Source organism: Aegilops tauschii, chromosome 4 (genome assembly GCF_002575655.3).
Source record: "Aegilops tauschii subsp. strangulata cultivar AL8/78 chromosome 4, Aet v6.0, whole genome shotgun sequence".
In the NCBI taxonomy this organism is placed as follows: domain Eukaryota; kingdom Viridiplantae; phylum Streptophyta; class Magnoliopsida; order Poales; family Poaceae; genus Aegilops; species Aegilops tauschii.
Genome location: NC_053038.3, coordinates 349,174,631 through 349,194,465, shown reverse-complemented (window position 1 = coordinate 349,194,465; position 19,835 = coordinate 349,174,631). Strand labels below are relative to the sequence as shown.

Here is a 19,835-nt window from a genome sequence, read left to right as displayed (position 1 = left end):
TTTCGTTTGCCTTGCTTACTCCCCCACCAAATGTTTTTCTATTCTTGTTGCGCGTCAACTTGTAACCCTGAAAGGAACACTCTGGGTTTTCTATGGCCTGTTTTTCGTCGCTTGTTACTCTTTTTAATTTTTTTCTTACTTTTCAAAAATTTCTAAACTTTTTAAAATTTACAACTTTCTTCAAATCCGTGAAGTTTTTCTTAAAAATCCGTGAATGTTTTTTCAATTCTTGAAAGTTTTTTTAAATCAATGTTTGTTTTTTCAAATTCATGAACTTCTTTAAAATTTATGATTTTTTTCTAATTTGTTCACTTCTTTTCAAAATCAATGAAATGTTTTCAATTTTGCAAAGTTTTTCATTTTATTATGTACTTTTTATAATTTGCATATATTTTTTGTAATTCTCAAACTTTTTTCAAATGGATGAACTTTTTTTATAATCTGTAAACCTTTTTTGATTTCACAATTTTTTTAAAAATATATTAATAAACCGGCCGGGTTTTTTATAACAGACCAACAGCAGAAAAAACGAAAAAGAAAACTAGCCTGCAAAGAGAGCGGACGAGAAGCTGGAGCGAGCGGGGGGAAGGCGAGCGAACTGCATTGCTGGGTCGCGGCCCGCTTGGGCGCTCGTGAGCGCCAGCTCTCCATTCTATTGATGCGGAGGTCCGAGTATAAACCCTCTTTTTTTGGAAAAAACATGGCATTCCATCATCCAATACTTTACATTAAACCAGACGCACTTACAGCCCATGATGCCTTGGCTACAGCAGCAGCATCTTCACTGGATGCTTACATATATGTACAGTGTTAATTAAGCCATATTTGGACGCACACTTAATCTGAAATGTCCTCCTGGTTTGGGAATTCAGCTAACTGGGACACTGAAATAGACGGACCATCTCACGGAACCAGCACTATGTGCAGCTCCCCACGACGGCGATTTCGTCTTTGAGGGACTTCCTCTTGCCCTCGTGCTTGCTCCCAGGTTTTGCAGCCTTTTTCAGTGTCTGCAGCAACATCAGTTAGTAACCCAAACGTAAGAACATAGATACAGGCAGTAAAACCCAATATGCTGACCTTCTTGAGGAGTAGGTCCGTGTGCCTCTCCATCTCCCGGATCTGCTCCATGGTCATGCCGTACCACTCGTCTATCCACGCGAAGCACATCCGGTGGCACGCCAGAAACAGCGCCCTCTCCCCCTGCACGGTATGGAGCGTCAGCTCTGAGCTTCTGAAGTACTGACGTTCTGCCAGATTCAGATCAAGCGATGCGCAGTTTGACAAGATATGCAGGTACCGCGATGAGGCAATCTTCGAGCCGTTCGCCCAGGCCCCAGATGGGAGCATCCATGATCACAAGCTTGTATATGGTCATCACGGGACGGCAAGAATCCTGAAGCGAGTGCAACCCATGTAGATAAAGCATGTGAAAAATGTCAAACTTGATAGTAGCAGTACACATAGATCTCTGATTCAGAATCTGCATACCATCCACCCATTCAGAAGAGGGCCTCGGTCCGTCCGTTGGGACTTGAAAGTTGTGAGGTCGACTTTTGGAGCAGTGATCACCTTGCTCCAGTAGTCCCGCGATACTGACGCGATGTCGACGATCTCCACCTCTCTTTCAGCTAGCTGCTGGCTGTTTAGATTGTGCGCCTGGTTGTAGTGCAATTTCAGTGTCGTTTCCATTCGTCTGAAGGACTGAAAATGACTAGGAGGCAACTGAATATGCGTACATTTTCAGAGCAGCCGTTGTCAGGTCTTATCACAGTGTCAATCGTCAGTGAACACTTGCTAAAAAGCGGGCACTGCATGATAGTAGCAGATAATCAAGAATAATTTAGTTTGGGAGTGCTGGATGAACTGAGGTATGTAGGATTCGAAGACATAAGGGTTTCTCTACTTCGTAATACCTTGATCACTGACGAGGGTCAGAGCAGCATCCATGGCAAACATGAAACGGGAGGGGGATACAAAGTTACAAATGGAACTAGTAGTTTACAACAATTGATAAGTGTGTAATTATCGCTAAAATATGATTGATAATTGGTAAAAAAAAACAGGTCATTTCTAACCTGTTCTGCTCTTTGGATACGCGGACCACGAGTCCTCATGCACAGCGAGAGAACTCGCGGATGCAAAGCCCTTCATCCAAGATGGAATTTTGCTGCACACAGTTTTTAAGGGAAATAATTGCTCCGAGTTCATCCAGTAATCTGTTATTCCTTAGCATTGCTAATTACAACCTTTGATTTTTTACGCCTTAGCTTTGCATTGCTAATTAACCAATTATTCGCTTCCAGTGCTTTTTCTTACATTTCATGATTATCCAGTAATGGCCTTAATTCTAAATAGGCATACTTTTATGTTTTCTTCTTGAAACAACTTAGGATGTATTATCACTACGAAATCTGCGAAATTTATCATGTCATGAACTAGTATATATACGTAAAAAAAAACTAGGTGACTATATATATGTACGAACCTCTGCAAATGATAAACTTTCGAGGTGAATTGGCCTTCGCCCAGTTTCTCATCCTCAAAAGGGACCTGCTGCAGCACCTCCACGCCCTCCTTGCCATTTGTATTCTGCTGCTCCATCTTCATGATGGTGTAGCTGAGCCCTATCTCATACTGCAATACAGTAATCGACCTGTCTCAGCTCAATTACCATCTCACAACAACAAAACACTGAAAAAAACCTCTGAAATTCTTTCTTTGGTGGTTCTTCATACCTCCTCCATCGACATAGGCATGATGATTCGGCTTAGTGCAGGATCATAGTCAAGGTCCGGCAAATCGACCAAAGCACGTGAGTTGACAAACAGAAAATAAAAGTAGGAGATCATGCACACAAAGCGATTTGCAATGAATAGAAGGATCTTTGACAAAAGGATACAATTCCTTGATCTGAACCATGGCGGAAGCAGTATCGGGATGGTGGCTGGGCGGGTTCGGTGTTGGGAGGACGAAGATGAGCCCTTTTTCGAAACCGCAAGGAGGAGAACTCTTCTGCCCGTTTCCCAAGAAGGCAGTGGAGGAAGAGTGGGGACTCGGGAACAGCTTCAAATTGCTGTTTATACTTCTTCCACTTATGACCTCCAACAGATGTGAAATCTGATAATGGGACAGCGCAACTTAAAACTGGAAATTTGTGTCAACTTACCGTGGGAATCTGAGGTTTGAGGCGGGCGGATGTGCGAAGGATCCTCGCACGGGCAGGTCTCCATCAACAGGGTTGTGACTTGTGAGGTGGGTAATTTACGCACGTCAGGGGTTGCCTTTATGTAACGTATCTTGCAACTTCTGGAGAAGAAGATGCTGGCAAAATCCGCCTGGCCGCCACTGCAATTGTGCCCACCCCTTTGTATTGCTGTCCCGTGGGCCCGGCCAGGGGAAAACACTTGGCCAGGAGGAACCTATGTGGCTTCAAAAAGCACCGTTCCGTCATGCAGATCATGGAGGGTGTTGACTACCTGATCTAGTGGCGGATGTTTTTTTTAGCACCTCTAGTGTGGATCATGAAATCTCAGCGCAGCCGGATGGCGTCCATGAACGTCTACCGAAAATAAACTAAACTTTGTTACTTTAATAACCATGTTGGGCTTAATTTTCATCTCACGGACGTTGGCGGACTCGCGGACACAGTCTGCTTGCATGCCTACTGAGCAATCACCTCACCTATTCATAAATTCACTTCATGGTTTCTTTGTGGGTTGAAAAAGTATCTTGCCTGTTGTCCCGGTTGCCTCTGAGAGCGCGGCCATCGTCGTGGCCATGGCTCCAATGGTTCAGATCATACTCGAGCTTCAAGACTTGTGTGCGAACTTTGTTCATCGGTATCCATGACGCATCCAGACAAGATGGATATTGTTGGGGCCGATGCGGTGGCACATGCAATTTTCTAAAGATAAAGAGGAAGCGAGGGCCAAAGGTAAGAAAGGTAGTGCCAACCCTTAGATCAGCCATCTTGAAATTGAAAACAGATAGAAGCAAAAATATGAAGGGTGACCCTAGAAAAAAAAGACACACATGGTTAAATGATGGAGGCTACTCAGCTCTTTGGGTAGTCTTCCTAGTTTTGGCATTGTCCATTGTCATTCTCGTTGTGTTTTTCTTCACTTGCATCTGTCATTGGGTATTTTTGTGTGGAGACCTCCTACACGGCGCTTCAGGCGCCGAATTTCGCTCCTGGCGCTCATGCATAACATGTATGGGTTATACCCAATAACGAGCGAACGCTGGCTTGCCTCGCACGCCTGCTATTCAACCGGTGGATGGTTGACCGTTGACCTGTTCACTTTTCACCAAATATGAAAATAAATCATAAATTTGAATAAACTCATGAATTTAGAAAAAAATTAATAAAGTTCGAAAAAAGTGTATTTGGAAAATAAAAAAAATCATGAATTTGAGAAAAACTTCAGGAATTTGAAAATGTTCGTGAATCTGAAACACTTCATGAATTAGAAAAAGTTCACGGGTTTTAAAATGTTAACAAATTTGCAAACAAATCACGGATTTGAAAAATTGTTAACGGATATCAAAAAGGTTCACAGATTTGCCAAATTGAGCGCGGGTTTCTAAAAAGTTTGCGAAATTGAAAAAAGTTCATGAAATTGAAAGAAATGTCCGTGAATTTGAAAACTATTTATAAATTTTTAAAATAATCATGAACTTATGAAAAAATGTTTGGAATTTAAAATATCACCGATTTGAATAAAATAAAATGAAAAAAGAAAAAAAAGAAAATTAAAACAAATAAAAAACCGGCCAGAAGCTTCCCAAAATCGGCAAAAAAGCAAAATAAAAGCAGAAGTCGTTCGCATTATATAGGCCGACCCAGTGGTCACGAAAGTTGTGGCGGGGTGTGAGATGCGTACGGTTACCGAAGTAACTACAAAATCACTAGTTAAGGGTTATCCTTGCAAAGGTCACTCGCCACCTTCTCACATGTTGACAATTGAAGACTGCATATGCGTCACTTGTCGCAACCTTGAAGTTTCCCTTTTTTTTCATAGATTCGTTTGTTCAAAACGTTTTATCTCTTGACCGTGTGTCCAAATACCAAACTGTTTTCACCTTTTGATTTATCGCGTTGAGATCTTTAAAACTAGTTCCATGCTAATAGGTTTCAACGTTTTTTTCCACAAAAACCTAAAAACTCCATGAAAAACAGTAACCGAATAGAAGGAATACCAAAAAATATCCAAAAAATAAAAAATATGGCCACTGAAAAGAACGAATACCAAAAAACAGAAAAATGGAACCCAGAAGCGTGGTTGCGATTTTCATTTTTTTGTAAGCGCGGGCTAGCTTTTTCCTTTTTTGGGGCAAGCGGAAGTTGTATTTTCTTTCCATTTTCTGTAGAAGCACACATTGTACTTTTCGTAGAGGCACAAATTGCTTCTTCTACTCGAAGAGGAAAACTCGTAGAAAAACAGGTTGTGCTTTTCTCTTTTACAGTAGAAGCATAAATTCCGTTCTCGTGGAAGCACAATCGTTCTTCTCGCGGAAGCAAAACTGTGCACCCACGAGAAATACAATTGTCCTTCTTGTGGAAGCACATACTTGTTTTTAGAGAAGCACAAATGTGTTTGAAAAAGAAAAGACTAAAAAAATCTCCAAATCCTAGGAAAAACGAGAAGAAAACTGAAAAGATGAAAATGTTAGGAATATGCAACTTGTATTCTCATCGGGCCATAGGCTAATATATATATATATATATATATATATATATATATATATATATATATATATATATATATATATATATATATATATAGGTGCAGGAAATATGCAAAAAAATCCTAGAAGCAAGACCAATAATAGGTAATTCTTTATCACGAGGTTGTCTATGTAATTTGGAGAAATTAAACTCATGAGACACATCACCAAAATTTACACTAACAGTTTCCTTCGTGCAATCAATTTTACCATTAACCGTATTCAAGAAAGGTCTACCAAATATAACTGGACAAAAATCATCTTGTGGGGAACCAAGAACTAGAAAATCAGTAGGGTATTTCATTTTTTCACACAAGACTTCGACATCTCTAACAATCCCAAGTGGTGTGATAGTATCTCTATTAGCAACCTTAATAGTAACATCAATGTCTTCTATCTCAGCAGCTGCAATATCATTCACAATTTCTTAATATAAAGTAAACGGGATAGCACTCACACTAGCACCCAAATCACATAAGCCATGATAATAATGATCTCCTATTTTAACAGAGACAACAAGCATGCCAACAACAAGTTTATTTTTATCTTTTTCATCGGGTTTAGCAATTCTAGCAGCTTCGTCACAGAAATAAATAACATGCACATCGATATTATTAACAAAGGGATCTTTAACCATGGCAACATTAGGTTCAACTTAAATTTGTTCAGAGGTTGTAAGTGTTCTTGTATAAATTTTGCGACCCATAGTTGAAGCTTTAGCATGTCCTTTTATCCTTACGGGAAAAGGGGGTTTCTCAATAGCAGTAGGAATAACTGGATTAGCACTATAAGTAATGGTTTCTTCCCTAGCTTTAATGGATTCTACTATTTTTACTTCAATGGGAGGATGATATTTAAACACGTCTCCTTAGGGAGATCAACATGAGTATCAAATGATTCAAAAAAGAAGTTACTATATCAGAGTCAAGTCCATACTTAGTGCTAAAATTATGAAAAGCATCGGTATCCAGAAAAGTTTTAACACAATCAAACTCAAGCTTTATACCTAACTCCTTACCTTCATTGAGCTCCCAATCCTCAGAGTTGCGTTTAATTCATTCCAAAAGATCCGACCTGAAATCAATAGTATTCTTCATAAAAGAACCAGTACAAGAAGTATCGAGCATGGATTGTTCATCACGAGAAAGCTGAGCATAAAAATTCTGTATAATAATTTCTCTTAAGAGCTCATGATTGGGGCATGAATACAACATTGACTTAAGCCTCCCCCAAGCTTGAGCGATACTTTCTCCTTCACGAGGACAAAAATTATATATATATAATTCCGATCACGATGAACCAAATGCATAGGATAAAACTTCTGATGAAATTCCAATTTCAATCGGTTCCAATCCCAAGCTCCAATATCATCACATAGCCTATACCATGTCAATGATTTTCCCTTCAAAGATAAAGGGAAAACCTTCTTCTTAACTTCATCTCTGGGTAAACCTGCAAACTTAAATAATCTACAAACTTTATCCACATAGATTAGGTGCATATCAGGATGTAATGTTGCATCTCCTCCATAAGGATTAGCTAGCAGTTTCTCTGTCATACCCGAAGGAATTTCATAATAAGTATTTTCAGTAGGTGCAGTAGGTTGAGGAGCAACTCTTTGTGCTTCTGTTCAAGGTGAAGATACCCCGAACAAACCCCTCAAAGGATGGTTTTCCATAGTGACAAGTAACAGTAAATTTCAGCACGTAATATAAATGTTTCCTTACCAAATTCCACTCACCAAAGGCACTTCACTCCCTGGCAACGGCGCCATAAAAGAGTCTTGATGACCGACAATTATAAGGGATCAATCATAGTCCTTCCGATAAGTAATAGTGTCGAACCTAATGAGGAGCAGAAGGAAATGACAAGTGGTTTTCAACAAGGTATTTTCTGCAAGCATTGAAATTATCAGTAACAGATAGTTTGGTGGCAAGGTAATTCGTAACGAGTAATGCTACCTCTTGAGCACTGCGTTGGTTTTCCCTTGAAGAGAAAAGGGTGATGCAGCAAAGTAGCGTAAGTATTTCCCTCAGTTTTTGAGAACCAAGGTATTAATCCAGTAGGAGGCTACGCGCGAGTCCCTCGTACCTACACAAAACAAATAAATCCTCGCAACCAACGCGATAAGGGGTTGTCAATCCCTACACGGTCACTTACGAGAGTGAGATCTGATAGATATGATAGGATAATATTTTTGGTATTTTTATGATAAAGATGCAAAGTAAAATAACAACAAAGTAAAAGGCAACGGAAATAACTAAGTGTTGGAAGATTAATATGATGAAGATAGACCCGGGGGCCATAGGTTTCACTAGTGGCTTGTCTCGAGAGCATAATTATTTTACGGTGGGTGAACAAATTACTGTTGAGCAATTGACAGAATTGAGCATAGTTATGAGAATATCTAGGTATGATCATGTATATAGGCATCACGTCCGAGACAAGTAGACCGACTCCTGCCTGCATCTACTACTATTACTCCACACATCAACCGCTATCCAGCATGCATCTAGAGTATTAAGTTCATAAGAACAGAGTAACACTTTAAGCAAGATGACATGATGTAGAGGGATAAATTCATGCAATATGATAAAAACCTCATCTTGTTATCCTCGATGGCAACAATACTATACGTGCCTTGCTGCCCCTACTGTCACTGGGAAAGGACACCGCAAGATTGAACCCAAAGCTAAGCACTTCTCCCATTGCAAGAAAGATCAATCTAGTAGGCCAAACCAAACTGATAATTCGAAGAGACTTGCAAAGATAACCAATCATACATAAAAGAATTCAGAAGATTCAAATATTGTTCATAGATAAACTTGATCATAAACCCACAATTCATCGGTCTCAACAAACACACGCAAATGAAGATTACATCGAATAGATCTCCACGAGAGAGGGGGAGAACATTGTATTGAGATCCAAAAAGAGAGAGAAAGTCATCTAGCTACTATGGACCCGAAGGTCTGAGGTAAACTACTCACACTTCATTGGAGAGGCTATGGTGTTGATGTAGAAGCCCTCCGTGATGGATGCCCCCTCCGGCGGAGCTTCGGAACAGGCCCCAAGATGGGATCTCGTGGTACAGAAGGTTGCGGCGGTGGAATTAAGTTTTTGGCTCCGTATCTGATCGTTTGGGGGTACGTAGGTATATATAGGAGGAAGGAGTACGTCGGTGGAGCAACATGGGGCCCACGAGGGTGGAGGGTGCGCCCTAGGGGGTAGGCGCGCCCCCTACCTCGTGGCTTCCTGCTTTGTTTCTTGACGTAGGGTCCAAGTCTCCTGGATCATGTTCGTTCCGAAAATCACGTTCCCGAAGGTTTCATTCCGTTTGGACTCCGTTTGATATTCTTTTTCTGCGAAACTCTGAAATAGGCAAAAAAACAGCAATTCTGGGCTGGGCCTCCGGTTAATAGGTTAGTCCCAAAAATAATATAAAAGTGAATAATAAAGCCCAATAATGTCCAAAACAGAAGATAATATAGCATGGAGCAATCAAAAATTATAGATACGTTGGAGACGTATCAAGTAACAAGTGTAACAAAGGTGCAGCAAGATTGCCCAATCCTTTTTATAGCAAAGGATAAGCCTGGACGAACTCTTATATAAAGCAAAGCGCTCCCGAGGATACATGGGAATTATTGTCAAGTTAGTTTTCATCATGCTCATATGATTCGTGTTCGCTACTTTGATAATTTGATATGTGGATGGACCGGTGCTTGGGTGCTGTCCTTACTTGGACAAGCCTCCCACTTATGATTAACCCCTCTCGCAAGCATCCGCAACTACGAAATAAGAATTAAGATAAATCTAACCATAGTATTAAACAAGTGGATCCGAATCAACCCCTTATGAAGCAACACATAAACTAGGGTTTAAGCTTCTGTCACTCTAGCAACCCATCATCTACTTGCAACTTCCCAATGCCTTACCCTAGGCCAAAACCATGGTGAAGTGTCATGTAGTCGACGTCCACATAACACCACTAGAGGAAAGACAACATACATCTCATCAAAATATCAAACGAATACCAAATTCACATGATTAATTATAACAAGACTTTTCCCATGTCCTCGGGAACAAAAGTAACTACTCACAAAGCATATTCATGTTCAAGATCAGAGGGGTAATAAATATCATTAAGGATCTGAACATATGATCTTCCACCAAATAAACCAACTAGTATCAACTACAAAGAGTAATCAACATAGCAACCCACATGTACCAAGCTAAGGTTTTGAGGCAAAGATTGAATACAAGAGATGAACTAGGGTTTGAGATGAGATGGTGCTGGTGAAGATGTTGATGAATATTGGCCCTCCCACGATGAGAGGATGGTTGGCGATGACAATGGCTTCGATTTCCCCCTCCCGGAGGGAAGTTTTCCCCGCAAAATCGCTCCGCCGGAGACCTAGATTGTTTCTGCCCAGGTTCCATCTCGAGACGGCTGCGCTTCCTCCCGAAAGCTTTCTCGTTATTTATTCTAGGTCAAAACACCTCATATAGCAAAGATGGGCACTGGAGGCTGGCCAGGGGGCCCACAAGCTTAGGGGCGTGCCCTGGGGGGTAGAGGGCCCAGGCACCCCTTCTGCTATTTCTTCGCCCAATATTTTTTATATATTCCAAAACAATTCTCAATAGAGTTTCAGGACATTTGGAGTTGTGTAGAATAGGTATCTCAGATTTGCTCCTTTCCGGTCCAGAATTCCAGCTGCCGACATTCTCCCTCTATGTAAATCTTTTAAAACAAGAGAGAAAAGGCATAAGAATTGTATCCTAAAGTGTAATAAAATCCGGTAAGGCAATAAATATCAACATAAAAATATGATGCAAAATGGACGTATCACGCCTCGTGCAGCGACCGCCACTACTGCAGTTGTCCTTGCGTCATCGCAGTTCCTGCTCCACCGCCCGCACCGTCTGATGCACTCTGCGCCGAGCCAGTAGTATCGCCCGTTGGCGATCCCTATACGCTTTTAGGATGACCCTGGCTAACTCGGCGGCTTGCTCGTACCGCGTTTCCTCCTTCCTCTGGCCGTCATCGGGAGAGGCGGCGGCATGGCCGTCGACTGCCAAGCCGACCATTGTGCCTTCAGCCTTGATTCTGTCGTTGCCCAACTCCATCCCGTCGTCGGCCATTAGGGGTATGCCGGTATGTGTGGGTAACTAGCTAGCAAGTGGATCAGTAGCGAGTCGCCGCTGTGGCCATTGCTGTGGTTATTTATAGCTAGCAGTTGGCTAGGGGATTGGGGATTTTACAATTCACCCCTGTGGAGCATGGGAAGCCTTCACTGGAGCACGGGAAGACATAAGTGGAGCACACAACCCGACAACTGTATGCAGTGTCACGTGTTATCACACACGTGTTTACATAAGGAAACGTATGTGTAACTTACTAATCATCGCACACAAGTACTCACACCACGTATCGTGTGCGATACCCCTAGCCATCGCAAGCAACTTGTTTGCATTTTATTAAAGTTTTTTTGCACACATAATCGCACACGAATGAACTGTAGTAACCATTTGAGTTATATTTTCTCATCGCAAACAGTTCATCCGAGTGGCATTTTTGCCGCGTATCACACATATCTTGTTTACACGAATTATTTGTGTTCTTTTAGCTCATCGCGAACATTTCATCTACGTGAACTATATGCCATGTATCACTATCACATACATCTTGCTAAGTTGTACCGTTTCTGTTGTCTTGCCTAATCGAAAACAGTTCATCCGAGTTAACTGTACGTCGTATATCGCACACACCTTGATCTGGCTGACCGTTTCTGTTGCGTCCCCTAATCGCAAACAGTTCATCCGAGTGAACTGTATATCGTATATCGCACACACCTTCATATGGCTGCCCGTTTCTGTTGTTCTGGCTCATCGCAAACAGTTCTTCTGGATTAACCGTATGCCACGCATCGCACACACAACTATAATCTGAATCGTATTTGATGTCTCCGCCATCGCAAACGTTTTGAATCTTTTTGATGTTTCTTTTACATCACCGTTTGCAATTAATGCATCACACACAGTTTCGTCGAAGGGTCTCTAATTGCAGTGTGGCGTTTGGACCATCCTGCAGTAGTGAATATATGCTTCAATTAGGTGATCAAATCTTTTGATTTTATACAAACTTATGGAGAAGCTTGTATTTACAAGAAAGTGAGTGGGACATGTGTAGCATTTCTAATACTATATGTGGATGACATAATGTTGATTGGAAATGATACATAATTTTTGGAAAGCATAAAGGGTTATTTGAACAAGAGTTTTTCCATGAAAGACCTGGGTTAAGCTGCTTACATATTGGGCATTAAGATCTATAGAGATAGATCGAGACGCCTGATAGGATTTTCACAAAGCACATACCTTGACAAGATTTTGAACAGGTTCAAAATGGACCAGTCAAAGAAGGGGTTCTTGCCTGTGCTGCAAGCTGTGAAGTTGAGTCAGACTCAAAGCCCGACCGCGGCAGAAGAAAGAGAAAGGATAAAAGTCATCCCATATGCCTTAGCCATAGGCTCTATAATGTATGACATGCTGTGTACCAGACCTGATGTGTGCCTTGTCATAAGATTAGTAGGGAGGTACCAAAGTAATCCAGGAGCCGATCACTAGACAGCGGTCAAAAAAATATATCCTTAAGTACCTAAAGATGACTAAGGACACGTTACTCGTTTATGGAGGTGACAAAGAGCTCATCGTAAAGGGTTACATCAATGCTAGCTTTGACACTGATCCGGATGATCTAAGTCTCAAACCGGATACGTATATATATATATTCTAAATGGTGGAGCAGTCAGTTGGAGTAGCTCCAAGTAGAGCGTAGTAGCAGCATCTACATGTGATATAGAGATTTGCAAAGCACATACGAATCTGATTGTGGCAAACCCGTTGGCTAGATCTCTTCCACGAGCAAAACATGATCAACACCAGAACTCAATGGGTGTTAGATTCATTACGATGTAAACTAGATTATTGACTCTAGTGCAAGTGGGAGACTGTTGGAAATATTCCTTAGAGGCAATAATAAATTGGTTATTATCATATTTCCTTGTTCATGATAAATGTTTATTATTCATGCTAGAATTGTGTTGACCGGAAACTTACATACATGTTTGAATACATATACAACACCATGTCCCTAGTATGCTTCTACTAGACTAGCTCGTTGGTCAAAGATGGTTAAGGTTTCGTAACCATAGACATGAGTTATCATTTGCTAAGAGATCACATCATTAGGAGAATGATGTGATCGACTGACCCAACTGTAAGCTTAGCATCAAATTGTTTCACTCAGTTATTTGCTATAGCTTTCTTCATGTCAAGTATCTGTTCCTTACACCATGAGATCATGTCACTCCCAGATACCAGAGGAATGCCTTGTGTGCTATCAAACGTCACTTCATAACTGGGTGATCATAAAGGTGCTCTACAGGTATCTCCGAAGGTGTCTGTTGGGTTGCATGGATCGAGACTAGGATTTGTCACTCTGCGTGACGGAGAGATATCTCTGGGCCCTCTCGATAATACAACATCACAAGAAGCTTCATGTGACTAATGAGTTTAGTTATGGGATCTTGTATTACAGAACGAGTAAATAGACTTGCCAGTAACGAGATTGAACTAGGTATGGAGATACCGACGATCGAATCTCGTGCAAGTAACATATCGCTAGACAAAGGGAATTGCATACGGGATTATCTGAATCCTCGACATTGTGGTTTAACCAATAAAGATCTTCATTGAATATATGGGAATAAATATGGGCATCCATATCCCACTATTGATTATTGACCAAAGAGGTGTCTCGGTGATGACTACATGTTCCCAAACCCATAGGGTTGAACGCTTAACGTTCGGTAGCGCTAGGGTGGCATTGAGATATTAACAGTGGAAAGTCCGAAGCTTGTTCGGAGTCCCGAATGGGATCCGGGACATCACGAGGAGCTCCAAAATGGTCCAGAGGTAAAGATTTATACATGGGAAGTCATATTCAGGGTTCCCAAAAATGTTCGGGTTTTTTCGGTATTGTACCGAGAAGGTTCTGGAGTTGGGCCCACCTGCATGGGGGACTGATGCGGCTTGAAGCTACGTCGGTACTTCCCCAAAGAGGAAGGGATGATGCAGCACATCGGCGGTAGGTATTTCCCTCAGTTATGAGACAAAGGTTATCGAATCAGTAGGAGAACCAAGCAACACTACGTAAACAGCACTTGCACACAAATAACAAATACTCGCAACCCGATGTGTAAAAGGGGTTGTCAATCCCTTTCGGGTAGCGGCGCCAGAAATTGGCAAACAGACATGAATAAATTGTAGTAGATTGATAGATCGAACGCCAAATAAAATAGGAATAAATTGCAGCAAGGTATTTTTGTATTTTTGGTTTAATAGATTGGAAAATAAAAGCAAAGGAAAATGGATCACAAAGGCAAATAATATGAGAAAGAGACCTGGGGGCCATAGATTTCACCAGTGGCTTCTCTCGAGAAAATAGCAAACGGTGGGTAAACAAATTACTGTTGGGCAATTGATAGAACTTCAAATAATCATGACGATATCCAGGCAATGATCATTATATAGGCATCACGTCCAAGATTAGTATACCGACTCCTGCCTGCATCTACTACTATTACTCCACACATCGACCGCTACCCAGCATGCATCTAGTGTATTAAGTTCATGGAGAAATGGAGTAATGCAATAAGAACGATGGCATGATGTAGACAAGATCTATTTATGCAGAAATAGACCCCATCGTTTATCCTTAGTAGCAACGATACATACGTGTCGGTTCCCCTTCTGTCACTGTGATCAAGCACCGTAAAATCGAACCAACTACAAAGCACCTCTTCCCATTGCAAGATAAATAGATCAAGTTGGCCAAACAAAACCCAAATACCAGAGAAGAAATACGAGGCTATAAGCAATCATGCATATAAGAGATCAAAGAAACTCAAATAACTTCCATGGATAAAAAGATAGATCTAATCATAAACTCAAAGTCCATCCGATCCCAACAAACACACTGCAAAAAGAGTTACATCATATGGATCTCCAAGAGACCATTGTATTGATAATCAAAAGAGAGAGAGGAAGCCATCTAGCTACTAACTACGGACCCGAAGGTCTACAAAGAACTACTCACGCATCATCGGAGAGGCACCAATGGAAGTGGTGAACCCCTCCGTGATGGTGCCTAGATTGGATCTGGTGGTTCTAACTCTGCGGCGGCTGGAATTGATTTTCGTCGACTCCCCTAGGGTTTCTGGAATATTGGGGTAATTATAGAGTAAAGTGGCGGTTCAGAGGGCACCCGAGGTGGGCACAACCCACCAGGGCACGCCTGGGCCTCCTGGCGTGCCCTGGTGGGTTGTGCTCCCCTCGGAGCACCCCCCAGGTGCTTCTTCAACCCATTGGTTGTCTTCTGGTCCAAAAAAATCTCCAAAAAGTTTCGCTGCGTTTGGACTCCGTTTGATATTGATTTCATACGATGTAAAAAACATGCAAAAAACAGCAACTGGCACTTGGCACTATGTCGATAGGTTAGTACCAAAAAAATGATATAAAATGACTATAAAATGATTATAAAACATACAAGATTGATAATATAACAACATGGAACAATAAAAAAAATTATAGATACGTTGGAGACGTATCAGGGACCCACATGGAAGTGGATAGTGGGGAAAGGCCCCACACCCTGGTCTAGGCACACCAATATCCCCCTTACAAGAAAAAGGATCATATCCCGAAGGGATAAGATCAATATCCCTAAAAAGAGGGGATAGTGATCGGTGGGGAAGGAAAGGTGGGATTTCTTTCCTCCCCCTTGGCCAACGACCCTAGGGTTTGGAGGGTGTAGGAACGAAAGTATGTCTAGAGGGGGTGATTAGACTACTTGACCAAATAAAAATCTATCCTTTTCCCAATTTTAGTCGTGGGCAGATTTTAGCAATGAGCACAAGTCAAGCAATCAATCTACACATGCAATTCTAAGAGTATAGCAGCGGAATGTAAAACGTTGCATACGAAGGTAAAGAAAAGGGTTTGGAGAAGGCAAACGCAATGGAGACACGGAGATTTTTGGCGTCGTTCTGATAGGTGGTGCTATCGTATGTCCACATTGATGGAGACTTCAACCCACAAAGGGTAACGGCTGCGCGAGTCCACGGAGGGCTCCACCCATGAAGGGTTCACGAAGAAGAAACCTTGTCTATCTCACCATGGACATATTCCACAAAGGACTTGCCTCACTCGGGTAGATCTTCATGAAGTAGGTGATCTCCTTGCCCTTACAAACTTCTTGGTTCAACTCCACATCACGACGGAGGCTCCCAAGCGACACCTAACTAGTCTAGGAGACACCACTCTCCAAAAGGTAATAGATGGTGTGTAGATGATGAAATCCTTGCTCTTGTGCTTGAAATGATAGTCTCCCCAACACTCAACTCTCTCTCATAGATTTGGCTACAATGGAAGGACTTGAGTGGAAAGCAACTTGGGGAAGGCTAGAAATCAAGGTTCCAATGGTAGGAATGGAATCTCTTTATCTCAACACATTTGTAGGTGGCTCTCTCTTAGAAAATGAATGGTGGAAGTGTAAGCACGTTCTGATGGCTATCCTCTTTGAGGAAGAATGGGTGGAGGGGTATATATAGCCTCCACACAAAATCCAACCGTTACACACTTTTGACTCATCTCGGTGGCACCGATTAGGAAACTCGGTGGCACCGATCTGTTAAAAAATATGAACATTAGGAATCTCGGTGGGACCGACTGGAACAACTCGGTGGGACCGATGTGCTAGGGCTTAGGGAAAACTTCATCTCAGTGGCATCGATTGCATCAACTCGGTGAGACCAAAGTGAAACAATAAGCAACAGAGAATCTGTGAAGCCAACTCGGTGAGACCGATTGCAACAACTTGGTGGGACCGAAGTGAATGCAACAGATCACAGAGCGTTGGCAAGGCCATCTCGGTGGGACCGAGATCCATATCGATGTGACCGAATCGTTAGGGTTTCTAGCAGTGGCTATGTCAAATGAACTCGGTGGCTTCAGGTAGAAAGAATCGGTGAGGCCGAATTGGAGTTTAGGGTTTTGACATATTTGGATGGAGAAAGTGGCTGAGAGTTTGGAGCAATATCACTAAGCAATTTGAGCAAGTAGACCATTAAGCAACACCTCACCCCCATTTAATAGTATTGGCTTTCCTAGGGACTCAATGTGATCTTGGATCACTTAAATAGAAATGAAGAGTCTTGAGCTTTTGCCAATCTTTGTCCTTAGAATTTTGAGGTGTCCACATCTCTATCTCATGCCATGCCAATCATTGAACATACTAAAATATTTATCTTGAATGGATATTAGTTCAATGAGATATATGTTGTTATGAATTATGAAAACCACCCGGGGATTAGTTGAACTTTCAATCTCCCCCTTTTTGGTAATTGGTGACAACATATAGATCAAAGCTTCGACAAATGATTAAATGGATGAAATACATCATCGCTTTGAGAAGTATGTGATAAACAAGAGCTCCCTCTAAATTTGTGCATTATTAAGAATTTGCATTTGAATGCAAATGCACAATCGATTAGGATCCTGGGTCACTCTTCCATGTCACATACATCTTGGTGGGGCGCACAAAATTATATGAGTGAAATAACATGCACGCATCACCAAAGACATAAGTGAATGATCATACACAAATAATTGTAGGGATAAGCATTAAGCACACATTAAGCAAAGTATGATCAACCACATGGGATCAAATGTAGTATCACACAAGCATCAACCAAACAAGTAGCACAGATCAAACGAACATAGTAGCAAAAACTCAATAAAACCAAAGAGCAAAAAGCGAGACACACACTCTCTCTCACACACAGCCTAATGATCTATACAATTTCTCCCCCTTTGGAAACAAGTTACCAAAAAGCTCGAACTTATATAGAGCTATACGTCTCTGTAGGCACGATCCTCCGGGTCTATGGTACGTCCATTTTGCATCATGCTTTTATATCGATATTTATTGCATTATGGGCTGTTATTACACATTATATCACAATACTTATGCCTATTCTCTCTTATTTACAAGGTTTACATAAGGAGGGAGAATGCCGGCAGCTGGAATTCTGGGCTAGAAAAAGAGCAAATATTAGAGACCTATTCTGCACAACTCCAAAAGTCCTGAAACTCCACGAAAGTTGTTTTTGGAAATAATAAAAAATACTGAGCGGAAGAAATACCAGAGGGGGCCCACACCTTGGCCACGAGGGTGGGGGCACGCCCTACCCCCTGGGCGCGCCCCCCTGCCTCGTGGGCCCCCTGTTGGCCCTCCGGTGCCCATCTTCTGCTATATGAAGTCTTTCGTCCGAAGAAAAATTATAAGCAAGCTTTCGGGACGAGACTCCACCGCCACGAGGCAGAACCTTGGCGGAACCAATCTAGGGCTCCGGCAGAGCTGTTCTGCCGGGGACACTTCCCTCCGGGAGGGGGAAATCATCCCCATCGTCATCACCAACGCTCCTCTCATCGGGAGAGGGCTAATCTCTATCAACATCTTCACCAGCACCATCTCCTCTCAAACCCTAGTTCATCTCTTGTATCCAATTCTTGTCTCCAAGTCTGGGATTGGTACCTGTAGGTTGCTAGTAGTGTTGATTACTCCTTGTAGTTGATGCTAGTTGGTTTATTTGGTAGAAGATCATATGTTCAGATCCTTTATGCATATTAATACTCCTCTTATTATGAACATGAATATGCTTTGTGAGTAGTTATGTTTGTTCCTGAGGACATGGGAGAAGTCTTGCTATTAGTAGTCATGTGAATTTGGTATTCGTTCGATATTTTGATGAGATGTATGTTGTCTCTCCTCTAGTGGTGTTATGTGAACGTCGACAACATGACACTTCACCATTATTTGGGCCTAGAGGAAGGCATTGGGAAGTAATAAGTAGATGATGGGTTGCTAGAGTGACAGAAGCTTAAACCCTAGTTTATGCGTTGCTTCGTAAGGGGCTGATTTGGATCCATATGTCTCATGCTATGGTTAGGTTTACCTTAATACTTCTTTTGTAGTTGCGGATGCTTGCAATGGGAGTTAATCATAAGTGGGATGCTTGTCCAAGTAAGGACAACATCCAAGCACCGGTCCACCCACATATCAAATTATCAAAGTACCGAACGCGAATCATATGAACGTGATGAAAACTAGCTTGACGATAATTCCCATGTGTCCTCGGGAGCGCTTTTCTCTATATAAGAGTTTGTCCAGGCTTGTCCTTTGCTAAAAAAAGGATTGGGCCACCTTGATGCACTTTATTTACTTTTGTTACTTGTTGCTCGTTACAAATTATCTTATCACAAAACTATTTGTTACCTACTATTTCAGTGCTTGACAAGAATACCTTCCTGAAAACCGCTTATCATTTCCTTCTGCTCCTCGTTGGGTTTGACACTATTACTTATTGAAAGGACTACGATAGATCCCATATACTTGTGGGTCATCAAGACTCTTTTCTGGCGTCGTTGCCAGGGAGTGAAGCGCCTTTGGTAGGTGGAATTTGGTAAGGAAAATTTATATAGTGTGCTGAAATTTACTGTCACTTGTTACTATGGAAAGTAATCCTCTGAGGGGCTTGTTTGGGGTATCTTCACCCCGACCAGTAGAGAAAATAGTTGCTCCTCAACCTACTGAACCTACTGAAAATGAAAATGTCTACTTTGAAATTCCTTCGGGCATGGTAGAAAAACTGCTAGCTAATCCTTTTGCAGGAGATGGAACATTACATCCTAATGAGCACCTGATATATGTGGATGAAGTTTGTGGATTATTTAAGCTTGCAGGTACGCCCAATGATGTTATCAAGAAGAAGGTCTTCCCTTTATCTTTGAAGGGAGATGCATTGACATGGTATAGGCTATGTGATGATATGGGGTCATGGAACTACAAACGATTGAAATTGGAATTTCATCAGAAGTTTTATCCTATGCATCTTGTTCATTGTGATCGCAATTATATATATAACTTTTGGCCTCGCGAAGGAGAAAGCATCACTCAAGCTTGGGGGAGGCTTAAATCA

The 19,835-nt window shown here is 41.7% G+C and overlaps 1 protein-coding gene across 2 annotated transcripts; it reads right to left on the bottom strand.

Moving 5' to 3' along the window:
* Positions 1–601: 601 nt before the first annotated feature.
* LOC109735710 (uncharacterized) lies at positions 602–3,395 on the bottom strand. Of its 2 annotated transcripts, XM_020294916.4 has the most exons (11): positions 3,170–3,395; positions 2,903–3,076; positions 2,739–2,769; positions 2,489–2,637; positions 2,079–2,170; positions 1,917–1,924; positions 1,740–1,811; positions 1,492–1,659; positions 1,301–1,396; positions 1,081–1,203; positions 602–1,010 (listed from the first exon to the last, which is right to left on the bottom strand). In XM_020294916.4, the coding sequence occupies exons 2-11, from the start codon at positions 2,920–2,922 to the stop codon at positions 918–920; spliced, it is 852 nt and encodes a 283-aa protein (XP_020150505.1). In that variant the 5' UTR covers positions 2,923–3,076; positions 3,170–3,395; the 3' UTR covers positions 602–917. The 2 variants fall into 2 exon arrangements, with proteins under 2 accessions (XP_020150505.1, XP_073352822.1); XM_073496721.1 differs by lacking the exon at positions 3,170–3,395 and having other exon boundaries at positions 2,903–3,084.
* Positions 3,396–19,835: the final 16,440 nt, after the last annotated feature.

Coding starts and splice junctions, on each gene's coding strand:
- LOC109735710 (XM_020294916.4), bottom strand. CDS start 2,922: ATGGTTCAGATCAAGGAATT. Junction 1,660..1,739: donor ACAACGGCTGCTCTGAAAAT/GTACGCATATTC, acceptor CACTACAACCAG/GCGCACAATCTAAACAGCCA. Junction 1,011..1,080: donor CGGACCTACTCCTCAAGAAG/GTCAGCATATTG, acceptor ATGTTGCTGCAG/ACACTGAAAAAGGCTGCAAA.